Below are 23,558 nucleotides of genomic sequence, written 5' to 3' on the forward strand. Positions count from 1 at the left end.
ATTTTTTTCCACTTCTCAGAGGAATACATCCTTAATATCGATAACTGGGTGTCTCAAACGAAATAAATGTCCGCAAATTGTCTAAGAAACAATGGCGATATTTAAGAGCCATTTGCAAACAATTTGAAAGGAAATAGTTCAACACGAATGTTTTAAACTTGCATTGTCAGCTTAACGTAAACGTAATTATTTTTGTGCAATCAAAGGAGGAGTGTCAATTTGGGCCCTAGGCCCTCTGGTGGCTATGACCGATAAGCATTATTTTTTTGTGTTTACAGATACTAGAGGGTTTAGACATCATGATATGACATATTATTAAGGTCAGGTCAGAATCCCTTGTGAGTTATGGGGGTATACAGGAGGGGCAATTTTCTGTTTTGTCCGTTTTTTTGGAACCAATTGATATTTTTGAATATTTTTTTCATAAAAAATAATGCATTCATCAGATGAAAATAAACCATTTTGGAAAATATAACTTAGTATCAAAATATAGGTCAAATTGACCTAATTTTGTAAAATAACAACTATGCAAGAATACTTCATATTGTGCCATGATATACCAGAAGTTATATATCATATTAAATTGAAATGAGCAAGCAATATATTTGCATATAAACACTTAGGCATAGAATACTGTGGACGAGGTGGGATTGGGGAGGGGAGCACGGGGGAGATTTTGATTTCTGAGGTAAACAAATAATAATATATATAATAAAAAATAATAAAAGTATTGTTCAGAAGTAAGATAAACTGGCTTGAATAGTATCATTTTTCTGTAACGAATCACTTTTGAAAGAATGTTATTATTTATAATATAATGCACATTTAAAAAAATGTTTTTTCTTTTTTTTTCCATTTTTTTTTATATTCAACAGACATATAAATAACATTATGTTCCTTTTACAGAAGGACTTGCAAACACATTTCCATATTTAAATAGATTATTCTAATCTTGAACACAAGATTTCACCGCTTTCACATTATTTACAGGTATATTCATCATTTATTCATCATTACCTCTCAATCATTCATATCCATTCAAAATAAATTGATATTTGTAATTGCAAATAATTGATATACTAGGTAGTAAATATTTCCATCAAATATTTAAGGTCAGGGGAGACAACTTCGGTATTTTGAAACTATCAATTCCTTTTCCCCGTTTTGTTTGATTTTTATGTATAAGGACAGATTATCTTGAAGTAATTCTTTAAAAATTTAAAATGCACATTTAAAACATTTACAAAATCATTAAAGCATTTCAAAATTGTGTGGCAAAATATTTGAGCTCGTATATGACCCTCTGAATATAAGAAAAACATTAATAAGTGTTTAAAAAAAATACAAATCTCACTTACCGCTCCATCCCCCTCCCCTTGCTCCCCCTCCCGATCCCATCTCATCCATGATATTCTTGCCTTAAGTTATATTATACTTATATCATCGCATCTGATGAATTATATTCTTGAATAGACTAGTTGACATTTAACAAAATTGGGTCACTGTGACCTATTTTTGACAATATGTTATATTTTCCAAAACATGTTTTCTTTCACACGTAAATGGTTTATAATTCGTGAAAAATTATTCAAAAACCATTAAGTTCAAACAAAACTGGACAAAACAGAAAATTGTCCCTCCTGTTTAAACCCCCATAACTCACAAGGGACTCACATAATCTGAGTGTACTCTAAATAAACCGCGAAGCGGTTTATGATGAGAGTAAAGTCTTTTTTTTTGTGTTATATCTCCATAACATAAAAAATCTATTCAGGTTAATCCTTATAATTCAATTTACTAAAGATAATCTCTTCAATATTCAAAATTCATTTTGGGACTCTTTTGTCTATGAAATCATTACGCCGTCATCTCAGCAAATCAGAAGCAACGTTACAACCGGCGGCGCCATTTTCTCCTTTATGGTTGATAACGAAAATTTTTAAGCCAATGAAAATGCTCGTAACAAGCAAAATTGAATTATTATGTCATATTATGATGTCCTAACTCCCGGGTATCTGTAAACAAAAAATAATGCCTATCGGCCATGGCCACCAGAGGGCTCAAATTGACACTCCTCCAAATTTTGGTATATAAATGAACGTGATTACAAGTTCAACTTTACATTGCTAATATGTGACGATCGAGAACGAGATCTAATTTTTCATGTAAATAATTTTAATACATATCGATTAAAGGGACATTGCAGTCTAAGAGTTCATTAAAATTTGCATATATTTTGGAAACAAACCAGTTCAAATGGAAATAAGATTAGTTGATTTTACTGTGATATGCCAGAAAAGCCCACTGTAGTGAAATGTATGTGAAATGTTCAAACTCGCTTGCTGTCTGTCATTACACATTGTGGTCGGACTTCATGTATGTCGAACCCTGGCCATTGCCTGTTTAGTAAAAAAAATGTCTAGAACAACTCAAATAGCTCTTTCTGTACTGTGTTTACGTTACTAAGTGCATATTCTTGTCTAAATATATTTCACTAACTCCTATATACGGTTATGTATTGCATTTGATTAATGTACGTGTGTTTTGCTCGGGTATGGGTACAACATACATGTTTATTTGAATGTCAAATGAATTTGAATCTGAATGTCGTGGAATGTATCAATATTTCTTCTTATATGTTTCATAAGGAATATAGAACAATACATTTATGTCATATTTTGCTTCGTGGTTATGTAATAGAATTAGCCTCATTGAATTGTTCCTTAAAAAAACCCCGATCAAAGCGATTTCTAATTAAAACACTTTAAACCAATCGAATTTGGTAAAGTAATGTTGACTGCAACTACTTACCTGTGTCTTCGTGATAGTTCCCGAATGTGTTTGTACTGATCGTAAAAGATCAAACTGCCTTTTCAGCAAGATGCTGTCAAATGTAAACTACAAAAATCAATATTTTGCAGAAGGATCATCTGATGAATTACCTAATAGTTGGCTGAAAGTTTCCCTTAAAGAGACATGAGCACAAATTCATCTGTTCTTTATGCCTATGATTTTCAAATGTTATTTGAAGATTATATAACAATGATTGACTATCTAAAATAGCAGAAAAACATGGGGAATGCCAACCTCAATGTTCTGACGAAGTCTGGGTTCTGAGCTTTCTAATCTTTTATTCAATTTCTCTTGATTGTCAGCAACTCTGTCCTGAGACAGAGTAATTAACTGTAAACAGAAACAAACAAAGTATTACCTTACAGTAGTGTGTAACACATGCTTTCAGCCGACGCTGAATTAAGTTAATATAGGTAAACAACGCGGCATGATAATAGAAATGTAAATTACACAAATGAGATAATATCTAATAGAGTATCATTCACAATTATAGTTTGTAATTACCCTTTAGACTACAAAAGACTCTGTTGTAAATAATGTTTAATATTCTGTCCAAAACATGAGGTTTCTTTTTCCCCTTCTTTTTGTGCGGTCGGTAATAAAAATCTACTTCCGGACCCGGACTCCGTAATAAGTATTCCGGAATTTAGATTATTTACGTAGGGGTGAGACACGACACTTCCCACCTGATTGTGAATAGCAATTACCACTATACTATACAAATACACAATATAAAACGGTAAACAAGGTTTAACATTTCTGGAAAGCGCGAAAGTCCTTTAACATTTCTGGAAAGCGCGAAAGTCCTCACAACACTCTAGATGATGATAAGTTGATTTCAAGTCACTCACTAAGATTCAGTACCACATCCATAACTGGGCGGATGTAGTAGGAGGTGGTTCCATCCCTGATGACATTGACCTTAACCTTACGGACAAGGTTATCCTCTACGCTGAAAGTGTCGACGACTCCAGACACAGACCAGTCATTCCTAGGTGTGTGTTTGTCTTTTATCAGAACAACGTCACCAGTTTTGACATTATGACGTTTAGACTGTCACTTTTTGCGTCCCTGTTATGTGTGTAGGTATTCCTTTTGCCAACGCCACCAGAAGGAATTTCAGAGGATCTGGACATGCTTCCATTGGGCCTTATACATGTCGCGGATGCCAAGTTCCTGGACAGGCTTTTCTACTCTGCCAGTTTTCTGCGTAAGGAGGGCGAAGAGCTGAGTACCTGAGGAGAGTCGGAATAATTTCATACGGAGATGAAAGGTCGCGTATTGAGAATGGCACACACTTCATACATTCATGTAATTAGCATTTCGTGGGTCAGGTTTTTGTTGTTGTGCTCTAGCAGCATGTAGGCATCATCCGTTCCCATATGGGAGGAGTGGGGCGAAAAAACCTCCAGGTGATACCTCTGCGATATAAGAACTCCTTCACTGGGCCGTCTCAACCATTATTCGTATCTATCTTGAGGTCGTTAGTACTCCCTTTGTACAACTTTGTACGAAGTTGGTACCGCGGTCCGAGTAAAGTTCTTGAACTTCTCCGCGAATAGAAACGAATATCCTAAGAGCGTTGAGGTCGATGAGGTATTGTCTTCAATAACTTCTATGTGGATTGCACGTGAAGCCAAGCACATGAAGATGACGTCTCATTGTTTGGTATGGGATAGACCGCCTCTGGTCCTCCTCGAGGTGACTTGCCAGGGGCCGAAGACATCGAGGCCGACGAACGTGAAGGGCACAGAAGGAGTGACACGAGCCAATGGTAAGTCCGACACCGACATCTTTAGACACATAATTTGACCTCTTAGCATAAAAAACCGCATTAATTGGTGTTTTAAAATACGGCATTTTACGCAATAGTGGATAATCGAGTTTACGAGGCGTTGACATCCGACTATCCAAAATCCGACTGAACGCACAGCGCCCTCCGTAACATGTCGACCTTGGTGTTTGGTGGATGCATGGTAGTATCGACCAATGAGCTTGCCCACGTGGCTTTTACCAGGAATGATAATGTGGTTCAGTTGATCCGAAATATCCATAAGTCTGTTCAGTCTTCCTCCAACTCTCATGACACCGTTCGAATCAATGTATGGTGAAAGCGAAATGATGAACACACCCATATAGAAATCCTTTTGAGTTTCCATAAAAATCACGTTCTTGGTCGGGTGAAGAGGGACGTAATCCCGGTAGTCCTGATCAGCAGTGGTATGTTGAGTGCTGTTCGGATTCGTTTTCTTTCTGAAAGATTTAGCGACATGTTTGAGGATAGATATGCAACGTATCAGCGCGATCCAGTCGGAGAATTTCTCAAACCGATTCGAGCCGAGGTTGGTGGTTGGCTTCTGCGATACATTGGTTTTAACAACCCTGACCAGGGGCCTGATTTCTATGTCAGAGTCCTCGTTGACCAATTCTACTCCTCCGGGTTTTCTGTCACGAGATTAGAAACTGTTAGGAATGGAGGACCTTTCCGCCAGACACTCTCTTGAATTTTCATTGACGGAATGGAACATGTACCCCAATCGGCAGGATTCTGGTCGGTGCTAATCTACAGCCACTGGTGTAGTGATCCTTCTGATGCGTTCTACCTTGTTAGCAAAGTAGACCTAGATTCTTCTGGTTGATTATGGATGTACCCAAGGACCACCATGCTAACGGAGTACAATTTAACAGCGTCGAACTCAATTTCAGAGTTGTCCAACACAGTTTGCATGATTTTAGTAGCAAGGACGGCGGAGCACAATTCAAGGCGGGGTATGGTATGTCCTTCCATGCACGCAACGTTAGCTTTTCCTAATACATGAGTGATATGAATCTTGTCCTCATAGTCGAAAGTTCAGAGATACGCTACCGCCGCTTCAATAGAGGCATCAGAAGAGAATATAAGAGAATATGTGCAGTTCCCTTCTGACCTCGCTGCGAGGGTTGTCAGTGTACGTGTGAGGAATATGAATGTCTTCCGACTTGCGCAAAGAGTCACTCCAGGTCTCCCATTCACCCTTCGATTCATGAGTTAGGGGATCGTCCAAGGCCAAGTTCTTGGCGTTCATCAACTTCCTGAGGAATAGTTTGCCGCAAATGACAGGGATAGGTAGCCAATGAGATCATAAAGGCTGTTAATTGTGGACAGGACGCCTCGTTTAATGAATGGGTTTTTCCTCTGAGGAAACGTAAATTCGTCAGACACGATATCAAGTATATTCCCAGACTTCTCTGAAGCGGGGATGATTCAGAGTCGAAGTTCAAGTCCTGAAGGTCTTGGACTAAATCGTCTGAGGGAAAAGCGTCCATGACCGTGCGGGATTTTGACGATATTTTGTGAAGTCGGAGAATGCCTCCCTCAAGGAGGGATTTCTGTGCTCTTTTCAGGAGGTCGATCCCTAATTCGGCATCAGGATGGGACGATAGGCCATCGTCGACGTAAACATTGTTGTTGGCGAATTTATATACGTCCTAACCATATCTCTGCTTGTTGATTTCGACCGATTTCCGAAGGCCAAACGTCACTATGGCCGGGGAGGGGGCGTTGCCAAATGTATGTACCTTCATCTGGTATTCAGTCAATGGTTTGTCTAAGTCGTTTTCAATGTGTCAGAGAAACCGCTGGAAGTTCCTATGTTCTTCTGTAACGACGAAACAGTGAAACATTTGTTGAATGTCTGCTACAAAGGTCACTATTTCCCTGCGAAAACAAATGAGAATACCGAGAAGGCTGTTGGTGAGGTCAGGTCCTGTGAGGAGGACACTGTTGTGGGAGACATCTTGGTATGTGGTCGAGGAGTCAAATACAAAGCAAATCTGTAAGGTCTTATTCTTATGATATATCCCAAATATGGTTAAATACCATTGTTCCATTGTGTTTGAGATAGGTGGCGCTATCTCTGCATGACTACGATTTAACAAGTTCTTCAATAACAAACAAAAATGTTCCTTTTTTCTGGGTTTCTTCTGAGGTTTGGAGTCAAGGACTTGGCTCTGTCCATGGCTTGTGACTTGTTGTTCGGAAGGGGTTGTCCATTGCAGCGAAATGGCAGAGGGACTTCCCAGTTTTCTTTTTTATTTCTTTTCATTTTTCTTTCCATGATTTCTATAAATTTTCAATCATTGACGGAAAGGCCAGGCTTTGTCGTCGTCTGGGGTCCTACGAAAGACCGAGTCATTTACGTGGTGTGAGCTTGTATATGGCGCTAGGATTGTAGGATGACCTTTTCCGATTTTTTGAGTTTTACTAACTTGGACGAAGGTCGGATTGTTGGTGATCCCTAAACAGACTTCTCCGATAACGACCCATCCTAGATGTAGTCTCTGAGCAAATGGGGTGCCTTTGGCACCCAGAAGCTAATCTAATGCTTGATGGGCTTCACTGAGGTCACGATTTATAAGTAGCATGATTTCTGTCCTCTCTTGGAGTTGCGGGATATCCTTCGTTATGTTTCGTAAGTGCTAATGATACAAAGCGACTTCTGATGTTGGTATTTCATTCCGGGCATAAGGAATCTCGATGCATTTAATCAGAGTAGGTAGATTCATGCTTGCTGATTCATCAATAGATTCGATCATGTAGCCAGATGCCCTGCTTCCAGAAGTAATGAACTGACCGGTGCATGATGAGATCAAATATTCTGATTCACAACCGCATTCTTATAATCTATCAAAGAAGCTTGTGGTAGCTAGCGACTTGTTACTTTGATCATCTATAATAACATATAGTATGTGGCGTTCTGGAGATTCTTTTGGGTAGACTCTAGCAAGAACGGTCTTTGCGCATTATTTTCCGTTTTTGTTTTTACCGCACAACTGTGTACATTTGGCGTTAACATATGATGAAATGTATTACCTAGATAGATCCTTTCTACTATGATCCCTCACGATGTTGGAAATTGAAGGTTGTCCTTTAGTAGTCGTGCTAGTTGGGCTAGAAACGTGTAGGGCAGTACATGGCGAAGTACTTTTACAGCGTGAACAGAGCACAGATTTTCCTTTGCAATCTTTCGCAAAATGCCTATTTGCCTTGCAACACCGAAAACAAATACCCTTAAGCTTCATAAACTGGCGCCTTTCTGCTATTGGTTTTAGAAGGCTCTACATTCATTGAGGGTTTTATGAGGTTCTCGTGTTGAGTAGAAGGTTGTGAATTGTTATCACTATCGGGTGGAATGTCCGTTTTCTTTGCAGATACGACAGGGATAGTTAATTTCTTGCCTTTTTCAGTGTGTACCTGAGTTTTGTTTTCATTTTTGTAGATTAGGCTGGAATCGTTAGCTCGACTACTAAATTCGCGCACATTTGCAGAAAACCTTGAAATGGCGGGAATCCCACACTGTTATCCTTCTTATAGCGCGCCGCGCGATCTTTCCACTTGGATTGCATGTAGGGTGGAAGTTTCTAAACTATAGGAATTACGCCGACTGATGAGTCGTAGTAGGCCGTGAGGGAACGGTAGTTTTCTTGCTCCTTTATTGATTCAATCTCTGATAGGATATCCTCTAGGTCGTATAGGCGCTTCGTGTCTTTATTATTAACTTTAGGGAAGTTTGTGAGTTTATCAAGCATTGAAGCCTCAACAAGTTCTGGGGCACCATATCACTCATCAAGTCGTTGCCAAACCCTAATGAGGCCGGACGATTGGTTGGCGGCATCAGAAGATCTGAGCCTCTCAGCGTGTCGTTTAAACTCGTTACCCAGTTTTATTTCCTCGATTTTGGTCACTTCCAGGTCAGAGATAACTGCATTGAAGCCACTCTTCCATGATGAGTTGTGTTCTGGCTTATAATAATAGGCTGTCAGCCTGTGAAGAAGGAAATGTACTTTCATTATAATTTTGGTAATTTCCCGAATGCCAGATGACGTGACTGCATCTGTTGGGTTAGACGTCTGTTTGCGATTTAAGTCCATTTGCTCCGTCTCAACTGGCCTGGGTATGTAGGTCGACGGGGACATCATAGCAGATGGTGTGCGTGGTATTGACTCCTGGGTGTATGATATGTTTTTCGGAGAATGAGGTGCATTGGTAGAGAGGAGTAGTGGTGATGCATAGGTGCGAGAGACACATGTTTGGGGATCAGCCTAAGGTTCTTGGTTCGATGCCGGAGCATAGGGATGCATATCCGTTGGTTTCAAACCTAGTTGCTTAGGAGGACTGAACTCCTGAGCCGTAGCGCGTAGTTCACTGATAGGGCGGGAAACATTTTCCGGACCGTTAGAATTAGGATTCATATCAGGTATAGGCTTGATGTGTGAAGGTTGGTCCTTTTGTATACCCACGTTACACGTTATATTGTTCAGTTCGTTTTGTCGAGTCCAGTTCTGGCACAGAGCTCATTTTGGTACTGTTCTTGCCTTCAGAATCTTCTTCGTAGGCTATTAGGTTTGCTTCGGCAGCTGCGACCTCCTTTTCTGATTTAACAGATGAATGTCTGCGGTGAGTTGTGCCTTCTTTCTGTCTGAAGCAGCTTTATGTTTTGTATCTTCCTCCTCCAGTATAGCTCTCTGCAGTGTAAGCTTGTATTTAAGTTGAGTTTTTCTAAGATTAAGCGAGCTTTAGCTTCCAGGGCTTTGGCTCTGTGCCTAGGAAGGCTTGAGCTGGATTTACTTCGTATGCTGGTACCAGAATTACTACTTCTTACAGATGACTGCTGTAGTACTCCGAGAAATTTACTGGTTTTAATTAAAGGCTGTTTGTCCCCTGTACCCTTAATTCTAGAACAAATATGGTCCATCTCATTTAAAGCTGTAGACATTTCAGCTTCTGTACTACTGTTTATCATCTTTTGTGACGCGTATTCCAGTCTACTTTGTTCTTTGTTTTTTTTTCTCTAAAAGGAATTCCATAAAACAATCTATATGAGAAGCATAGATCTTGGCTATGTGAAGAAGATTTTCCCGGTGTTGAAGCACGAGGCTTGTGTCAGTTTTTGGACTGGTTGCATAATTCAGGATTATTACTTTCTATTTCATTGCGAGTAGATCTTACTTTCGCGGTATAATTCTGTAATTCCTGTTCATATATCTTGAGCTTTTCTGTAGGTTTAATGAAACAATGCTCAGGGTTGACATGAGGGGGCTCAAATAGGTTGTTAATTTTATAGTTTACCTCCGATTTATCGAATGAGGGTTCAGCACTGAGCTGTTTCTGAGAGACAGTATGATCAGGGAAAGTTTCTGAGTAATTCGTTATCATGGGGCCGCGAGTAGACGAAATATCACTCATTTTTTAGGACGAGCTGACTCGAGGGTTCAGTGTGACGAGTCCTTCGTTCGTCTAGTTTTTTTACTGTACTGACAAAGTCTGGGTTCTGAGTTTTCTAATCTTTCATTCAATTTATCGTGATTGTCTACAACTCCGTCCTGAGACAGAGTAAAAAACTGTAAACAGAAACAAACAAAGTATTACCTAACAGTAGTGTGTAACACATGCTCTCAGCCGACGCGGAATTAAGTTATAGCTAGGTAAACAACGCGGCATGATAATAGAAATGTAAATTACACAATAAGAGATACTATCTGATAGAGTATCATTCACAATCACAGTTTAAATTACCCTTTAGACTAAAAAAGACTCTGTTGTAAACAATGTTCAATATTGTCCAAATCATGAGGTTTCTTTCCCCCCTTCATTTTCGTGCGGTCGATAATAAAAGTCTACTTTCGGACCCGGACTCCGTAATGGGTATTCCGGAATTTATATTATCTACGTAGGGATGAGACCTTCGTCGGAGACCCACGGGTGATCGCACTACACTACGCTACACTTATCACCCATGGGCAAACTCCTCGTAAAATCCTCGTAATTGATATGCATGGAGAATTTGATTGGTTCCAGTGCTTTTTTGCGGTGGAATTTCATCCAATGAGAGTATGCGTTATGTACAGTACACGGCAGCACAACAAAGATGACCAACACTTGCACCTGGCGAATGTTTGGGTACGCGGTACTGTGAGCGAACGAGCGATGTAGACATGTGTGTGTATGGGCCAGGTAAACTATGAAAAAAGCGTTGTTAGCTTGTTTCATAGCAGTATAGGACTTTATTAGGTATTACTGTAATAATATTAAGCTTTATTAGGGCAGAAATAGGTATTGTCTTATGAGTAGTCTTAATGTCATTAGGTATAAGGTATTTATACAAAACTCACACGTTTTTATGGGCGACGCCATTTTTTGTTTATCTTCAAGCTAATAAAGCAGCCTTCATTCTGAAGAGTTCCGAACTATATATCGAGTATTCTGATTTGTCAATTCTAGTATGTAAATTAGCATATTTTACGAGGATTTTACGAGGAGTTTGCCCACGGGTGATAAGTGTAGCGTAGTGTAGTGCGATCACCCGTGACACTCAAACATGATGAAAATAAAGCGTCATATTCTATTGTTGGAACACAAAACGAAATTTCTTTCTTTCAAAACGAGATTTTTTTTTCTAATTTACGCTCGTTAACATATGAAGAATAAGTCATATTTTTTAATATTCGTTATAAAACGATTTATGTTTAGCGTAGGAATGATATAAATCAAAAGTCAAACAAAAGTTTTCATTCGACGAAGCACCGCGAAGGGAGGTTCCCGACTTAAATCCACGTGTCAAGTGGGAAATTGACCACGTCTCTTTCATTGCAGCGATCCATTGATATCCTCTATTTTCCCAATCGAGCACGTTACTGATTTGTGTTCGCTTCACCTACGTTTTCTAGCCACCATTTTCTTTCATTTCACACGCACTTGCAGTGCTTGAAATAAAGTTCAGTGCTACTATTTTTATCGCAACCAGTCAACAAATCTCGACCAAGCCGCTTCAAAATAAAGAAAGATGAAATTTCCATTATATTTCATATCTGAAACGTCATACATATGTATATTACCCAAATTTAAATTGTTTCTTTAGGTTCATGTGCCACTAATGATTGATTGTCAATTGTGTTGCTTGCCATGACAGTCGAAGAAAGTTAATCTCCTGCAAATGAAGTGATCTGTGAAGCAGTTCATGTACCATTTGCACGGGATTAACTTCTTCGTCAGTCAATTAATGCAAGCGACAAAACTGATAATCAATTCTTGTTATGACGTCAACTAATTTAAAAGTTCCGATATCGAAACATTGGATCAGTCATCGTACATATATATACAGCACGGAACAGCCGCCTGTCAGTCCTTCTCGTCACAAAATATAGTTCCAAAATTAACTTCATTCTTTGGACTTTGTTCACCGAACGACTTCTGTGTTATTTATTCATGTAAAATGACTTTGCCTACACTTATATATTATATTTACATTTTCACTTCGCTCCGCCTCAATGAAACTACAATGTAGTTAACCCCGATCACTTCATTTCCCATTTAAGATGTCACGCGCTGACCTCTGACAAGCGTGAGATTACATTTGACATTGTTTACATTGTGACATAGTTTTACGCCGCTTCAGTTTTGAATTTACTTTCTGCGACGAGGCCTACTAGTAATATCGTTGTACATTTAGAAACACTGACAGAAACACTTGATAAGAAAATATTTACAGTTTGCACTGATACTCAATAACCATGCTTTCTAGTATTATCATTATCAGTGTATAATGTTAGCACAACACGCGCTGCGATTCTATTGTTACGTGAATAGTCGATGGCGTAGCAACGTGAGGTCATGACCCCACTTTTGGCGGCAACATATGAATGACTCGATTCCAATCAGCTGTTCAATCGAATTCGTTGACGATGACGGGAAAAATATGTGTATTTTAATAAAAATATGCAACTGCCGCGGGAAAAACTAATATTCATTTACATGAAAAACTGTAAATTTAAGGAATATATGTTTATTTTGTTGAGGTTATGAGGGTATAATGACAATGGAGCCCGTGTAAATTTTACGTAAAAAGCCGGGTTACATAAAATTAACACGGGCTCCATTATCATTATATACCCTCATAACCTCAACAAAATAAACATCTATTTCTTAATTGTTATACGTCTACTACGATGAAGCGCTGACTTAGGCTGAAGCCCCGGAAAAAATGCTGAACATAGGCCTAGCCTACAGTAGACTGTACCGAACGCATTGAGGCTCTTCACCACGCATCTAGGCCTAGGCATAATCGAACGCCAATCGTCACGATAATTGCACGATGGAGTAAATGTAGAAATGATAGATTCCTAGAAATACGCTAGAAAACAGGCTGATTTCATTGACATTAGGCCGTCCATTATCAACGAAACGATGTCATGACTCGTGAGTGTGATGAAATCTAAGCCAATGATTTTTTATACATGAAAGCAATATTCCAAAAATCGCCGTTCTTAATTCTTAATCGTAGAAAAATCCAATGAATGAAGCTATTTTCGGAACTACATTTTTTGTTGCCTTGGTGACGAGAAGAACTGACTGGTGGCTGTTCCGTGGGTGTACATACATGTACGATAACTGATACAATTTTGCAAATTTTTATAATAATGTTATACCGAATACATAAATCTTTTTTCACCAGCGGAAATTTTTAATTTGTTAACGTAAATATAAGGATTGGTTATCAATTTTGTTGCTTGCATTGACTGATGCAAGCATCAACATTGACAACCAACCTGGAGTAATAACTCTCGGTGTTTATGAGATCTATCATAACTTTATGGCGTTCACTCTCGGTAAAGATCTCACAGCATCGACCGTCATATGAACCTTGATATGGCACATATGGGCAATATACATATAGATACCACAGATAAGCTGATATTCATATCATATTACATAATATGAATATAGGACTGAAGTTAGCAGCGGATTTATTATTCGGGATGGGGGATTCTAATAACGAATCATATGTCAGCAGCCGATTGGAGATTTGAATAAAGGTGCAACATTAACTTTTGATTTGTGGGTTTGCAATTGATAAATAATTTCGTTTTGCTATCTATTAATTATATTAATGCAAAATACTCGGAAAAGTATTGACTATAATTCTGCCAGTCTGGAGATTCGTATAATAGAGTCTCTGCCAGCAGCCAAATGGAGATTAGAATAACGAATAACTAAACCGACGTGGGAGACAGCGTTCGCTTTTTATGTATTAGTATTTAATTGAATAAGTAAACTTATTTTCTTGATTTGGAAATTTGAGATTCTAATAATCAATTTCCAATATCTTTCCGAATATTAAAGATGCTCCACCGCTGACAGAGCATAAATGACATGCATCACTTGAACAATAATTGGTGTTTAATCGTGTATATATGTGTCTAATTAACATAAAAATTGATATAAAATAATTTATTTTGCATTTGGTGCATGTGCAATCAGTACTTGACTCCAAATAGAATATAGTTACACGGATTTTTTTCGGAATGCGATTAATTATTTTTATGATTCTAACTTAAAGTAAAATTAGAAGCTCAAACTTTCCAATGGTGGTTATGGTGTAAAGTAAGTACCTTTTGTAACTGAAGAAAAATACTAAATCGACTGCTCCTGTTTTTGATAATGAAAAAATACCATTTGTCAGCGGTGGGGCATCTTTAAGCATTAATATAATCAATAGATATCAGACTCAATTTACCTATCCAAATTCAATACTAATATAAATCTAAAGCTGAATTTCCAATCGCCTGCTATAGATTGCATTCGTTATTCGAATTTCCGATTTTCAGTATAGCAGATAATTTGTAGCGCAGAATTTCAAAAAACTTTCCGAGTATTCTACGTGCTGAAATCTGGGCATGGTATTTCTTTTGATTCGCAAGTCATATCAGTGTTTGCGTTGCATTTAGTTCCCCGAAGAATCTTCCTTCGACTAGATATTGAGAGGTGCCGCAACGATAATCTCTACATTTCGTAACTTATGCTGAGTATGTTTTTAAAACTTAGATTAACATAAGAGTCTTTTCAAGACGTTTTAGATTTTTGCTGTTTAAAAATTTCATCTAAAATTTCCTTTATGGTTTCATAATATTTAAATTGATTCTGCATGTGTTACACTGTAGTGGTGATACCTTTGTATAACGCAGATTGTTGGTTGTTACCAGTGTTGTTATAGAACGGTATTGGGCTTCTGTTCAAGTGGTATTGGAAGACTTTAAATTTATGTCCGGACATATCTTACTATTTAAGTATTGCTGTCACTATCTTTGAACTTCGTCGTGACATGAAAAAATAGTAAGCAAACTGTGTGAATCCGCGTAGCAAAATTTAATTCCTAACCCGATGAAGTTAACAATAGAGACATCATTAGTTATAACTATTTTTTCACACTAACTTAAAAAAATTATTCTTGTATTTTGTCTTCATTTTAGCATTGATAATACTTTTTTTTTAAATTCATCAGGGTATCAAATAATTTTTGTTTGCAAACCCTGTGAATCCGCGAATCGGATTCTCACAAAAGTTTGCGAACAAAATTCATTATTCGAATTAAGTATGAAAATAAATAAAACATAACTTTAGTAGTATAACTAATTAATCTCGCTTCATGATTAGCAGATTCCTTTTTGTCATACCACTATGATTTTTTTAGTCCGAAACTGGCGGGGAAGCCCGACATTATCGTCACGTCACAATAGAAACATTGACGTTATGTATTGATTTATTTTGTCAAGGAGTCTGGAAAAATTAGTTATACACATTGATGACACATTTTTTTTAATTTTATTGCTTGCAAATTTTTGTGAGTTCATCATATCCCGATGGAAAAAAAAATAAAATAAAAAATGAAATAGTGACATCAATGGTTAGATAAAGAAAAAGATTTTACCCATCTGAAATTTGGATTAAACATTTGGATTAACCCATTATATATATACTACTAATCAAATGGAAATACCAGTAATGTTTCGTAACCAAGATAACCAATGCTGGTATGCAGAGTGTTTGATATCTGCTTTCTACAGTCTGTAAATGCATTATATTTGTTTATATGCTAGACACTATAGACTAAACTCTTCCTTGTTGTCAAAAACCAGCGATAATACTCGCATTTACATAAGGTACACTTTTGTTCTCATTGTCGAAAACCTAAAAAATGACCGTGTCATTTCATGTTATAGAACCTTTATACTTTCTTTCAATTAAGCATTGATGTCCTATTTTTTAATTTTATCGGGGTATGAAAAAAATTTGTTTGCAAACTGTGTGAATACGTGTAGCGGATTCTCACAAAAGTTTGCAAACAATTTTTAACCCGATAAAATTAAAAAATAGTGACATCAAAACTTATAATTAATTTTATACTCTATTTGATAAAATGAAACAAAATGAACAGAATGCGTAACATTATAGTGGTTTTTCAAGGGATTCTTTTTTCAGAATCAATACGCAACGTCAATGTCTCTATTGTGACGTCACGGTAACGTCGGGGTTTCGCGCCATTCTCGGATTTTTTTTTTCATAGTGGTATGCAAAAAAATTGGCCAATCAGAAAGCCAGATTTGGTATGAAAACAAAGAAAAATTAATTATTTCTAAATATACTAAATTTGCCCAACGCAGCCCTTTCAAATCGCCGAATAATAAAAATGTGTTTCAAGCAGCATATCGGTTTGTGTGTAGTGCATTAATTATCTCGGTGTTGATTGGCTTTTTCAAATCAATTGACCAACCAACACTGACTGCAAAATTTATCTTGTGATACTTCGGGTGACTTACCAACTGACGAGAAGAATCATCTCCATACATGTCTATGGCAGAATATTTACATAACCACTGCACAGTACCTGTTTAATGCTACTGAGTCCAATATATGTTTGGTTTTATTAGTTTAACGTCCTACCAACAGCTATGATCATATAAGGACGTGCCCTGGTGGAGGAAAATCGGAGTACCGGGAGAAAAACCACCGACCAGCGGCCAGTACCTGGCAACTGCCTTACGTTGGATTCAAACTCGTGAACCAATGATGGAGGGCTTGTGGTAATATGTCGAGACATCTTTACCATTCGGCCTCCCCGGCCACTCCAATGTATGATATTTTCCAGAATTTACATCGGCAGTTAGGCTCTGGTGTACTAATACCACAATCAGAGTTCAAAAGGCCAAGAAATTACTGGGTTAAGTCAGTATGATAATTCACTGAAGGATATAAAATAATTGATCAATATGGAAATATATTCTTATGAAAATATTTTAATCGAATTAAAATTGTGTACTAATGTTGTATATCCCGTTTTATCGATTGTACTATTTCATCTACTGTAAATCTTATGTCGGTTGTCCGTGGCAACATACTGGAACTTGCAACAATTCAACTCTTTCTCGCCAAAAAATTGGCTGTTCCATCGAATGATATTTTTTACTGTACAAATGTATACTTTTATTTTCACACTTTATTTTTCACCCTTTCCTTTTTATAGCGGGAATGACTTTATAAATGTAGATATAAACATATTCGGGTATGTATTGATTGTGATGTTAGGATAATGTGAGCACAAATGACATCGTTTTCTTCCAATAGTATGCATCCATAAAAATATGACGTAACAATTAGAATCTAGACAATGGCAGATCACTATATTATCTGCAAATACAAAATACGATCTATAAGGGTTTTTTTAATCACCAAGTATTACGCAAACATACGAACCGACATTATTTTATAGTGGATGATTCTGTTTAAAACCTGACTACAAAGGTACAACAAAACAGTCATCAATAAGTTATATATAAAACGTGGAGTGAACACGCTTCTTGTGATGATTTAAAGGTATCGATAAAACACTTCTCGGTCTAAAATTGCTTATATCTACAATTCTCCCAATTTATGAAGGAGAATAACTCTTACCAATTTTCACAGTGCTGGATGTCTTCTAGTCTAATACTTATTTTCAAGTGATAGGGGAGCGATTTCAATATAGACAATAGCTTAGCACTAATATCATCAACATTAATGGATTTCTTTATGTCCAGCTATTTAAAAAAAACTTGGTTATAAAAGCTAATATCGTTGCCAATTTTAGTTTCTTCGTGTATATAATGCTTTATTATATGGAAATACATTAACACATTCTTACCAGCGACCCCAGTTAAATATTTGTTAACATAATTCGTTATTTTACATTTTTGGAATACATTATCACCATTGATAGTTAAGATGTTCAGAGATAATGAAATTTGGTTGGTTAGGATAAGCTCATGTATCCAGAGTTTGTTGGGATTGTCAAGGTTTCTTTACATATTGCAGTAAGATTATTTTGCCACTTCTTTCTCATCACAGATAAAACTTTGATCCGTCGTATTGTATAATTGTCAATACAATCTTGGTGTTTAAATGTTTCTTTAAGCTTAGTGACAAATTAACACCAATATGACATTGAAAATTGCGTTAATTGATGTATAAAATGCAACGGGTCAAAGATGTATCAATTTTGATTGAGATGAGATAATCATAAACAATAGGTAGCTTCCTATTGTTTATGATGGACTCATCTAATTACTCAGATTGATTTGGCTGTTTACCACGACGTAACATTTCCATCAGGGTCAATCCACGTCATCGAAAAATAGCTGTACCTACATATCTAGTGTATCGTACACACGTGTTCATCAAATGTCTTAAACGACTTATTGGAATGCATGAACTTTGGTTTACGTGATAAACACACAGGAGAGTGATCACTGAGGTCGTTTTTGTGTTTTGGTGCTGTCGTGTCTACATAGTCATTGGGTATGGGAGTGTTGGCGATACGAGTGGTCAATTTATAATTTGATTTAAATTGAATTTTTAATTAGATATGTTATAACCTTCTTAATGTTGAGACATTCATTACCACGCCTATACTAAATCAGCTGTATTTATATAACACCCATTATAATTATATGCTTCTGCTTGTTTCAACAACTTTATTAAGATTTAATTGGATATCGATTTTTTTTCTATTTAGTTACACATTGACAGTAAACAGCATGTTTCGCATTGTCTATCAAAGTTCCAACCAATCGCAGTCCAGCTTTCTCGACAATTGTTTGTAACTGTTCCAGTGTATATTTACAGCTGAGTCCAGCACCCTCGTGGAGGTAAAGATGTTCTCCCTTTTTCATCGCCAAGTCTATACCCAAGCCAGCTGTAAATTAAAATAAGATATTCAAATGTTTGATATTAAGTTCAAAGATATATTAGGTATCCAAACAATCAGTTTCAATCAAAATTGGCTTCGTTTTCATCTAAATTCAATTGCAATATCATATTTGTAAGTACAAAATGTATAAGTTCTAGTTTTTATCAAACGATGCTGCATCTTGTATTCAGTAATACCATCTATGTTGTTATGGGATAAGTCGACATTGCCGTACATGTTTTGTGCAGAAGCGCGCTGAAAACGTCAAGTTTGATATGCCATATTTTTCATACTCACGTATCAAGAGAAGCTTTTTGTATTTTATTCACCAACAACATTTCGAGAATTACAATACGAAGTATAAACTTACAATGCAAATGTTTTATTTTAACCAGTACAAATAATAGCTGAAAATGATATAATATAACAGTATAATTACATCTTCAATGCAATAAATGAGCATATATGGTCAGACCATAGAGCCAAGGGTTTTCCGATTTTTGAAAAAAAAACCCAACATTTTTATTGTTTTATTGGTAGTTGGAAAGATATTTCTGAAGGCATATTTCCGTTCAAACAAACATAAGGCCTACAAACAAGAATTTTACAATGCATAAATTCTGTATTGTAATTAAGGTTTATAAGGCATCATTCATATAACTTATAGATATTATCATTATGCCTATAAACAAATGCATGGTACGTCAGTAACACATAAACAACGTATGAGGGGGTAGCAGGTTATTTACCTCAATATATCAATTAGCAATAACTTCATATGACTCGGTTATTGAACCGGAAGAACAATGACGTAGAATTTATGATGTGACGTCACTGTTCTATGTCCACATACTTTATACGTAGCATATTTATACTGGCTAGAGTCAGACTTACGTATACGGTACCGCACATCTTCTTTAGCTTCAATGTAGGTCCTTACGAAACTCATGTATTCAGGGTTTATGTTCCGCACGAAATCCACATGATACGAGAACTTGTCTAGGTCGATCATACTGCCCTCCTCCCTGTTCAGCCTTGTAATTCCGTTCAAATTTGATTTACGTAGATAGCCTTAAATGATAAAAGATTATTGTACACGATAACATGAAGGAGATCTCCTAAAACAATGCTATTTGTTCGATAATTGTAAACGGTAAAATGACGTAGATCTCTCAAAATAGTGCAATTTGTTAGATAATTGTAAATGATAAGATAAAGGCGATCTCACGAAACAGTGCAATTTGTTGTTGTCCGGTATCTTTTCTGACCTGCGTGAGAGAGGACTATTAGATCTGTTGTGGCCTTACTGAAAGGGCACTATTGTCTCACACAATGTAGTATTGTCGAGGGACGGGATGGGCACTAACCTATCACAAGACAATTCTATGAGGCGACGGTGCTCTCTCAAAAAGGCCAAAATTGGTTTATCACTTCACCCTCACATATGTATGACCCTTTTTCATTTCATCGTAAAAAACAGTAACATAGACCCCTTGCAACGCTATTTTCATTTCCTTGCCATGTTGTTACATAATAAGTACAGCAAGATGCACATTAAAAATCAGTATTTTGAAAATTTGATCCCATGGTCTAAGAAACAGAATTACCGCCATCATCATCGTAGGCCTTTAGAACAGTATGTCTACTCAAGGTGATATCAGCCGAAAATGCCAGTCGACATTGATCTGCGAATGAAAACTGAAATTGTATACGTGCCAAACACATAAAAAATCAATGGTTATCGGTGCATTTGTACGAAGACACGTGACTAAAACTGAAAATGGATATCATTCTTTGTGAAAAAAGGTTTTTGCATAACTCGTGTCATAAAATTTCATATGAAATGATCACTCATATATGGATATATTACAATGAAATGATTAAAAACAAATCCCCTCTTATGAAATCCATTATATTAAACAAAATGTAAGGCCCGCCTTCTCCTTATTTATGTTTAAAACACATACCTGTCATTATGGTTGAGATGAGTCTCAGTATATTAATTTGATCCTCATATGACAGGTTTAAGATCGTCCCCATAGAAAGAATCAGTTTTGTGCCTTTGATCTGTCTATAAGAGTCAAGAAAACAGACAAAGATATGTATCATTGCGCAGATCTGATTTCTAAGCAAACATAAATCGCTTTGCTGGAAGTAATAAGATTGGCGGTTACATAGAGTGCCATATCCAAACGCGATTAAATCCATCAAGAAAGGTAAAAAGTTCAACTATAAAGGTTTCCAAAGTTCCATGATACTTTGGAACTCTTTACTCTTTACTTATAGATGACAGAGTGTGCAAAATTCTTCAAATGTATGTTTATTGCAAGGAACAGTATTCGCAAACATTTGCAATGCTTGAATGTCATCCAGCATGGTGATTTCAATTTAAATGTGACCAAGAATGAACTACATTTTGTTGGTATATTATCCTACCTTAATTGTTCTATTCCTTCTTTGTAATCAGACACTATCGGGTGAATTTTGAGCGAGTCGCCGTATTCCTCTTTTAGTTTTGTTGCTGTTTTTAACAGAAACTCTGAAAAAAATATCAAGGTTATTTATATTTTGATTCAGAAAATTTTAAAGCTACATGGCCATTCATCACATATGCATGAAACCAGCACAGACAGCGGTTATTGAGTGGTATTCTCTATTCGACCCTATCCTTTCTTGGATCTTTGTTTGAGAAAACAATGGAAGTGTGTTTTGAAATAACGAATTTTGAGGAAATATGAACACCCGAATTTATCCAACATTCCAGAAAATTATTATAATTGTGGACAAACCATATCTATTGTGTTTGTTTTTGAGAAACTGTTACCAAATAGTTATACATGAATATGGTTGTTATGTATGCAGTTTAGAAGACAGGTAAGTATATAAAGGGTTTCCAACGGCAAAAACTTATCTCCCTGACTCATCAGGTGATTGATCACTTATCGATGCAATGTGTTTCGTTCTTATTGCTTAATGCGTGCATTGGCATGCTGTCTGTACTGCTACATATTATATATTAGAATCATTGCTGAATCTCTGGCAATGAATATTTAACAAAATAAAAAGACTATGTATAGCGTGGGATATGATCTTTTACGTCATATCATCACTCACAAATAAAAATGAAGTCCCACATAAGGCTAATCAGGGGGAATAACTTGTTATGGTGTACTTATTTTAGTGTAACTATTTAAGATAAAATTCTTATTAACTATTCTATGCATTTTATTGTTTGTTTAATAATTCGGTTGTATAACCAGAGTTCCAAATGCAACTATTGTACCACGTGGTTGTACGTAATGGCATCCGTACATGTAACTTTAGCAAACTAGTTTTGAAATTTAAATGTTACAATTATGTTCGTACGTCACATTTCACGAAAGCTATTGCATGCATATTAATGAAACGTTGCATGATTAATCATCATGACCCAGAGATGTGCGTTAGCAGACGAACCATGGCATTCGAATATAGCATGTACGTCACAATTCTCGAAAGCTATTGTATGCATCAAAATAAGATGTATGTGCACGTGACGTTAATTTTCAAACCCGTCAATCAGTATGGCTTCCATCTTATATGAGTTAGTTTGAGCGTTCTGGTTCAAATGCTTGTGAATCACTTATATGGATAAGTATAATGCTGTGAAACACTGCAATTTAAATGTCATTGACATATAGTGTTTGTCAGAATTTATGATAACTTTTTTGACTGTCGATGATCAACTTCTGATAACTCAAATACCCCGTATTCCTCGAACGATCGTCTTCACAACATTTCTAGTTTAAGAGGTTTCACTGTGGTTTACCCTTTGAAAACCTCATCTTGATCATACCTCCTGAAATGTCCAAGGGATAAAATGTCAGTGTGCTTTGTCGTTTGATCAATTCGTCGATAACAAACCGCGTCTTAGAGCAGTCACCGCTTCCGATGTCAACCAAGGTCAAATCATTTGGAACATCCGGGATGAAATCCTGCGACATTCAATAAAAAATTACCATCTCCCATAAACCTTCTTTCAAAACAAAACAAAAAAATACCTCATGACAGATCATTTCTTAAACGAACATTTCTCAATTTAAAAGTAGGTCAGTAGGTCTCCTATTCCATGGTATCGTACGGGAAGATAAAATAAAACGAATTAACCCCAATGCACCGTTTTCTTATGGAGATACATTTACAGAATGCGCAATTTACCAAATTCATGTAAGATTCAAACTTCATGCTTCATTTCCATAACACATTTACATTTGCTAGCTTAATTAGGTGTTATTTACCTGGACGTGGTGTTGCAGAATCCATGTTTCACTTGCAGTTAAATAGTAGCCATCATTAAACTCGCAAATCTCCTTTTGAAGCATTGATCCGACTTCGTCGTATTTGTACGAGAAAGGTATATACTTTGGACTTGACTCCAATCCTGCCACCAACATTTGCTTTAGTTCCTCTGCCATATTTTCCTATAGAACATACCGTGACGACATTTAGAAAGTGTCAAGTTATAATGTGCAACAATTGGGTGTTAATGTTATTTGTTCAATAACATGCTCGTTAAGTATTTGTGTACTTACTTTGTTCTCAAACAACTTTATGATTTTGACAACCCTTTCTAAACTTTTCAAACGGAAACTTGATTCCTCACTTTGCTACCAGTAGTTACTGAAATTA

General features: G+C 36.7%; 1 protein-coding gene across 1 annotated transcript; it reads right to left on the minus strand.

Annotated features, from left to right (window-relative positions):
• Positions 1-18,708: 18,708 nt before the first annotated feature.
• LOC138316609 (histidine N-alpha-methyltransferase-like) lies at positions 18,709-23,344 on the minus strand. The gene is made up of 7 exons (XM_069258285.1): positions 23,168-23,344; positions 22,726-22,864; positions 21,327-21,429; positions 20,858-20,961; positions 20,498-20,575; positions 19,785-19,961; positions 18,709-18,896 (listed from the first exon to the last, which is right to left on the minus strand). The coding sequence occupies exons 1-7, from the start codon at positions 23,342-23,344 to the stop codon at positions 18,709-18,711; spliced, it is 966 nt and encodes a 321-aa protein (XP_069114386.1).
• Positions 23,345-23,558: the final 214 nt, after the last annotated feature.

Source organism: Argopecten irradians, chromosome 2 (genome assembly GCF_041381155.1).
Source record: "Argopecten irradians isolate NY chromosome 2, Ai_NY, whole genome shotgun sequence".
In the NCBI taxonomy this organism is placed as follows: domain Eukaryota; kingdom Metazoa; phylum Mollusca; class Bivalvia; order Pectinida; family Pectinidae; genus Argopecten; species Argopecten irradians.

What these genes read in the sequence shown, in the direction of transcription:
- LOC138316609 (XM_069258285.1), bottom strand. Translation starts at nt 23,344, where the DNA reads ATGGCAGAGGAACTAAAGCAAATGTTGGTGGCAGGATTGGAGTCAAGT. An exon ending in TCCCTTGGACATTTCAGGAG is followed by an intron (nt 21,430 to 22,725) that starts GTATGATCAAGA and finishes TATTTTTTTCAG; the next exon opens with AGTTTCTGTTAAAAACAGCA. An exon ending in CATCTCAACCATAATGACAG is followed by an intron (nt 20,576 to 20,857) that starts GTATGTGTTTTA and finishes TTTCATTCGCAG; the next exon opens with ATCAATGTCGACTGGCATTT.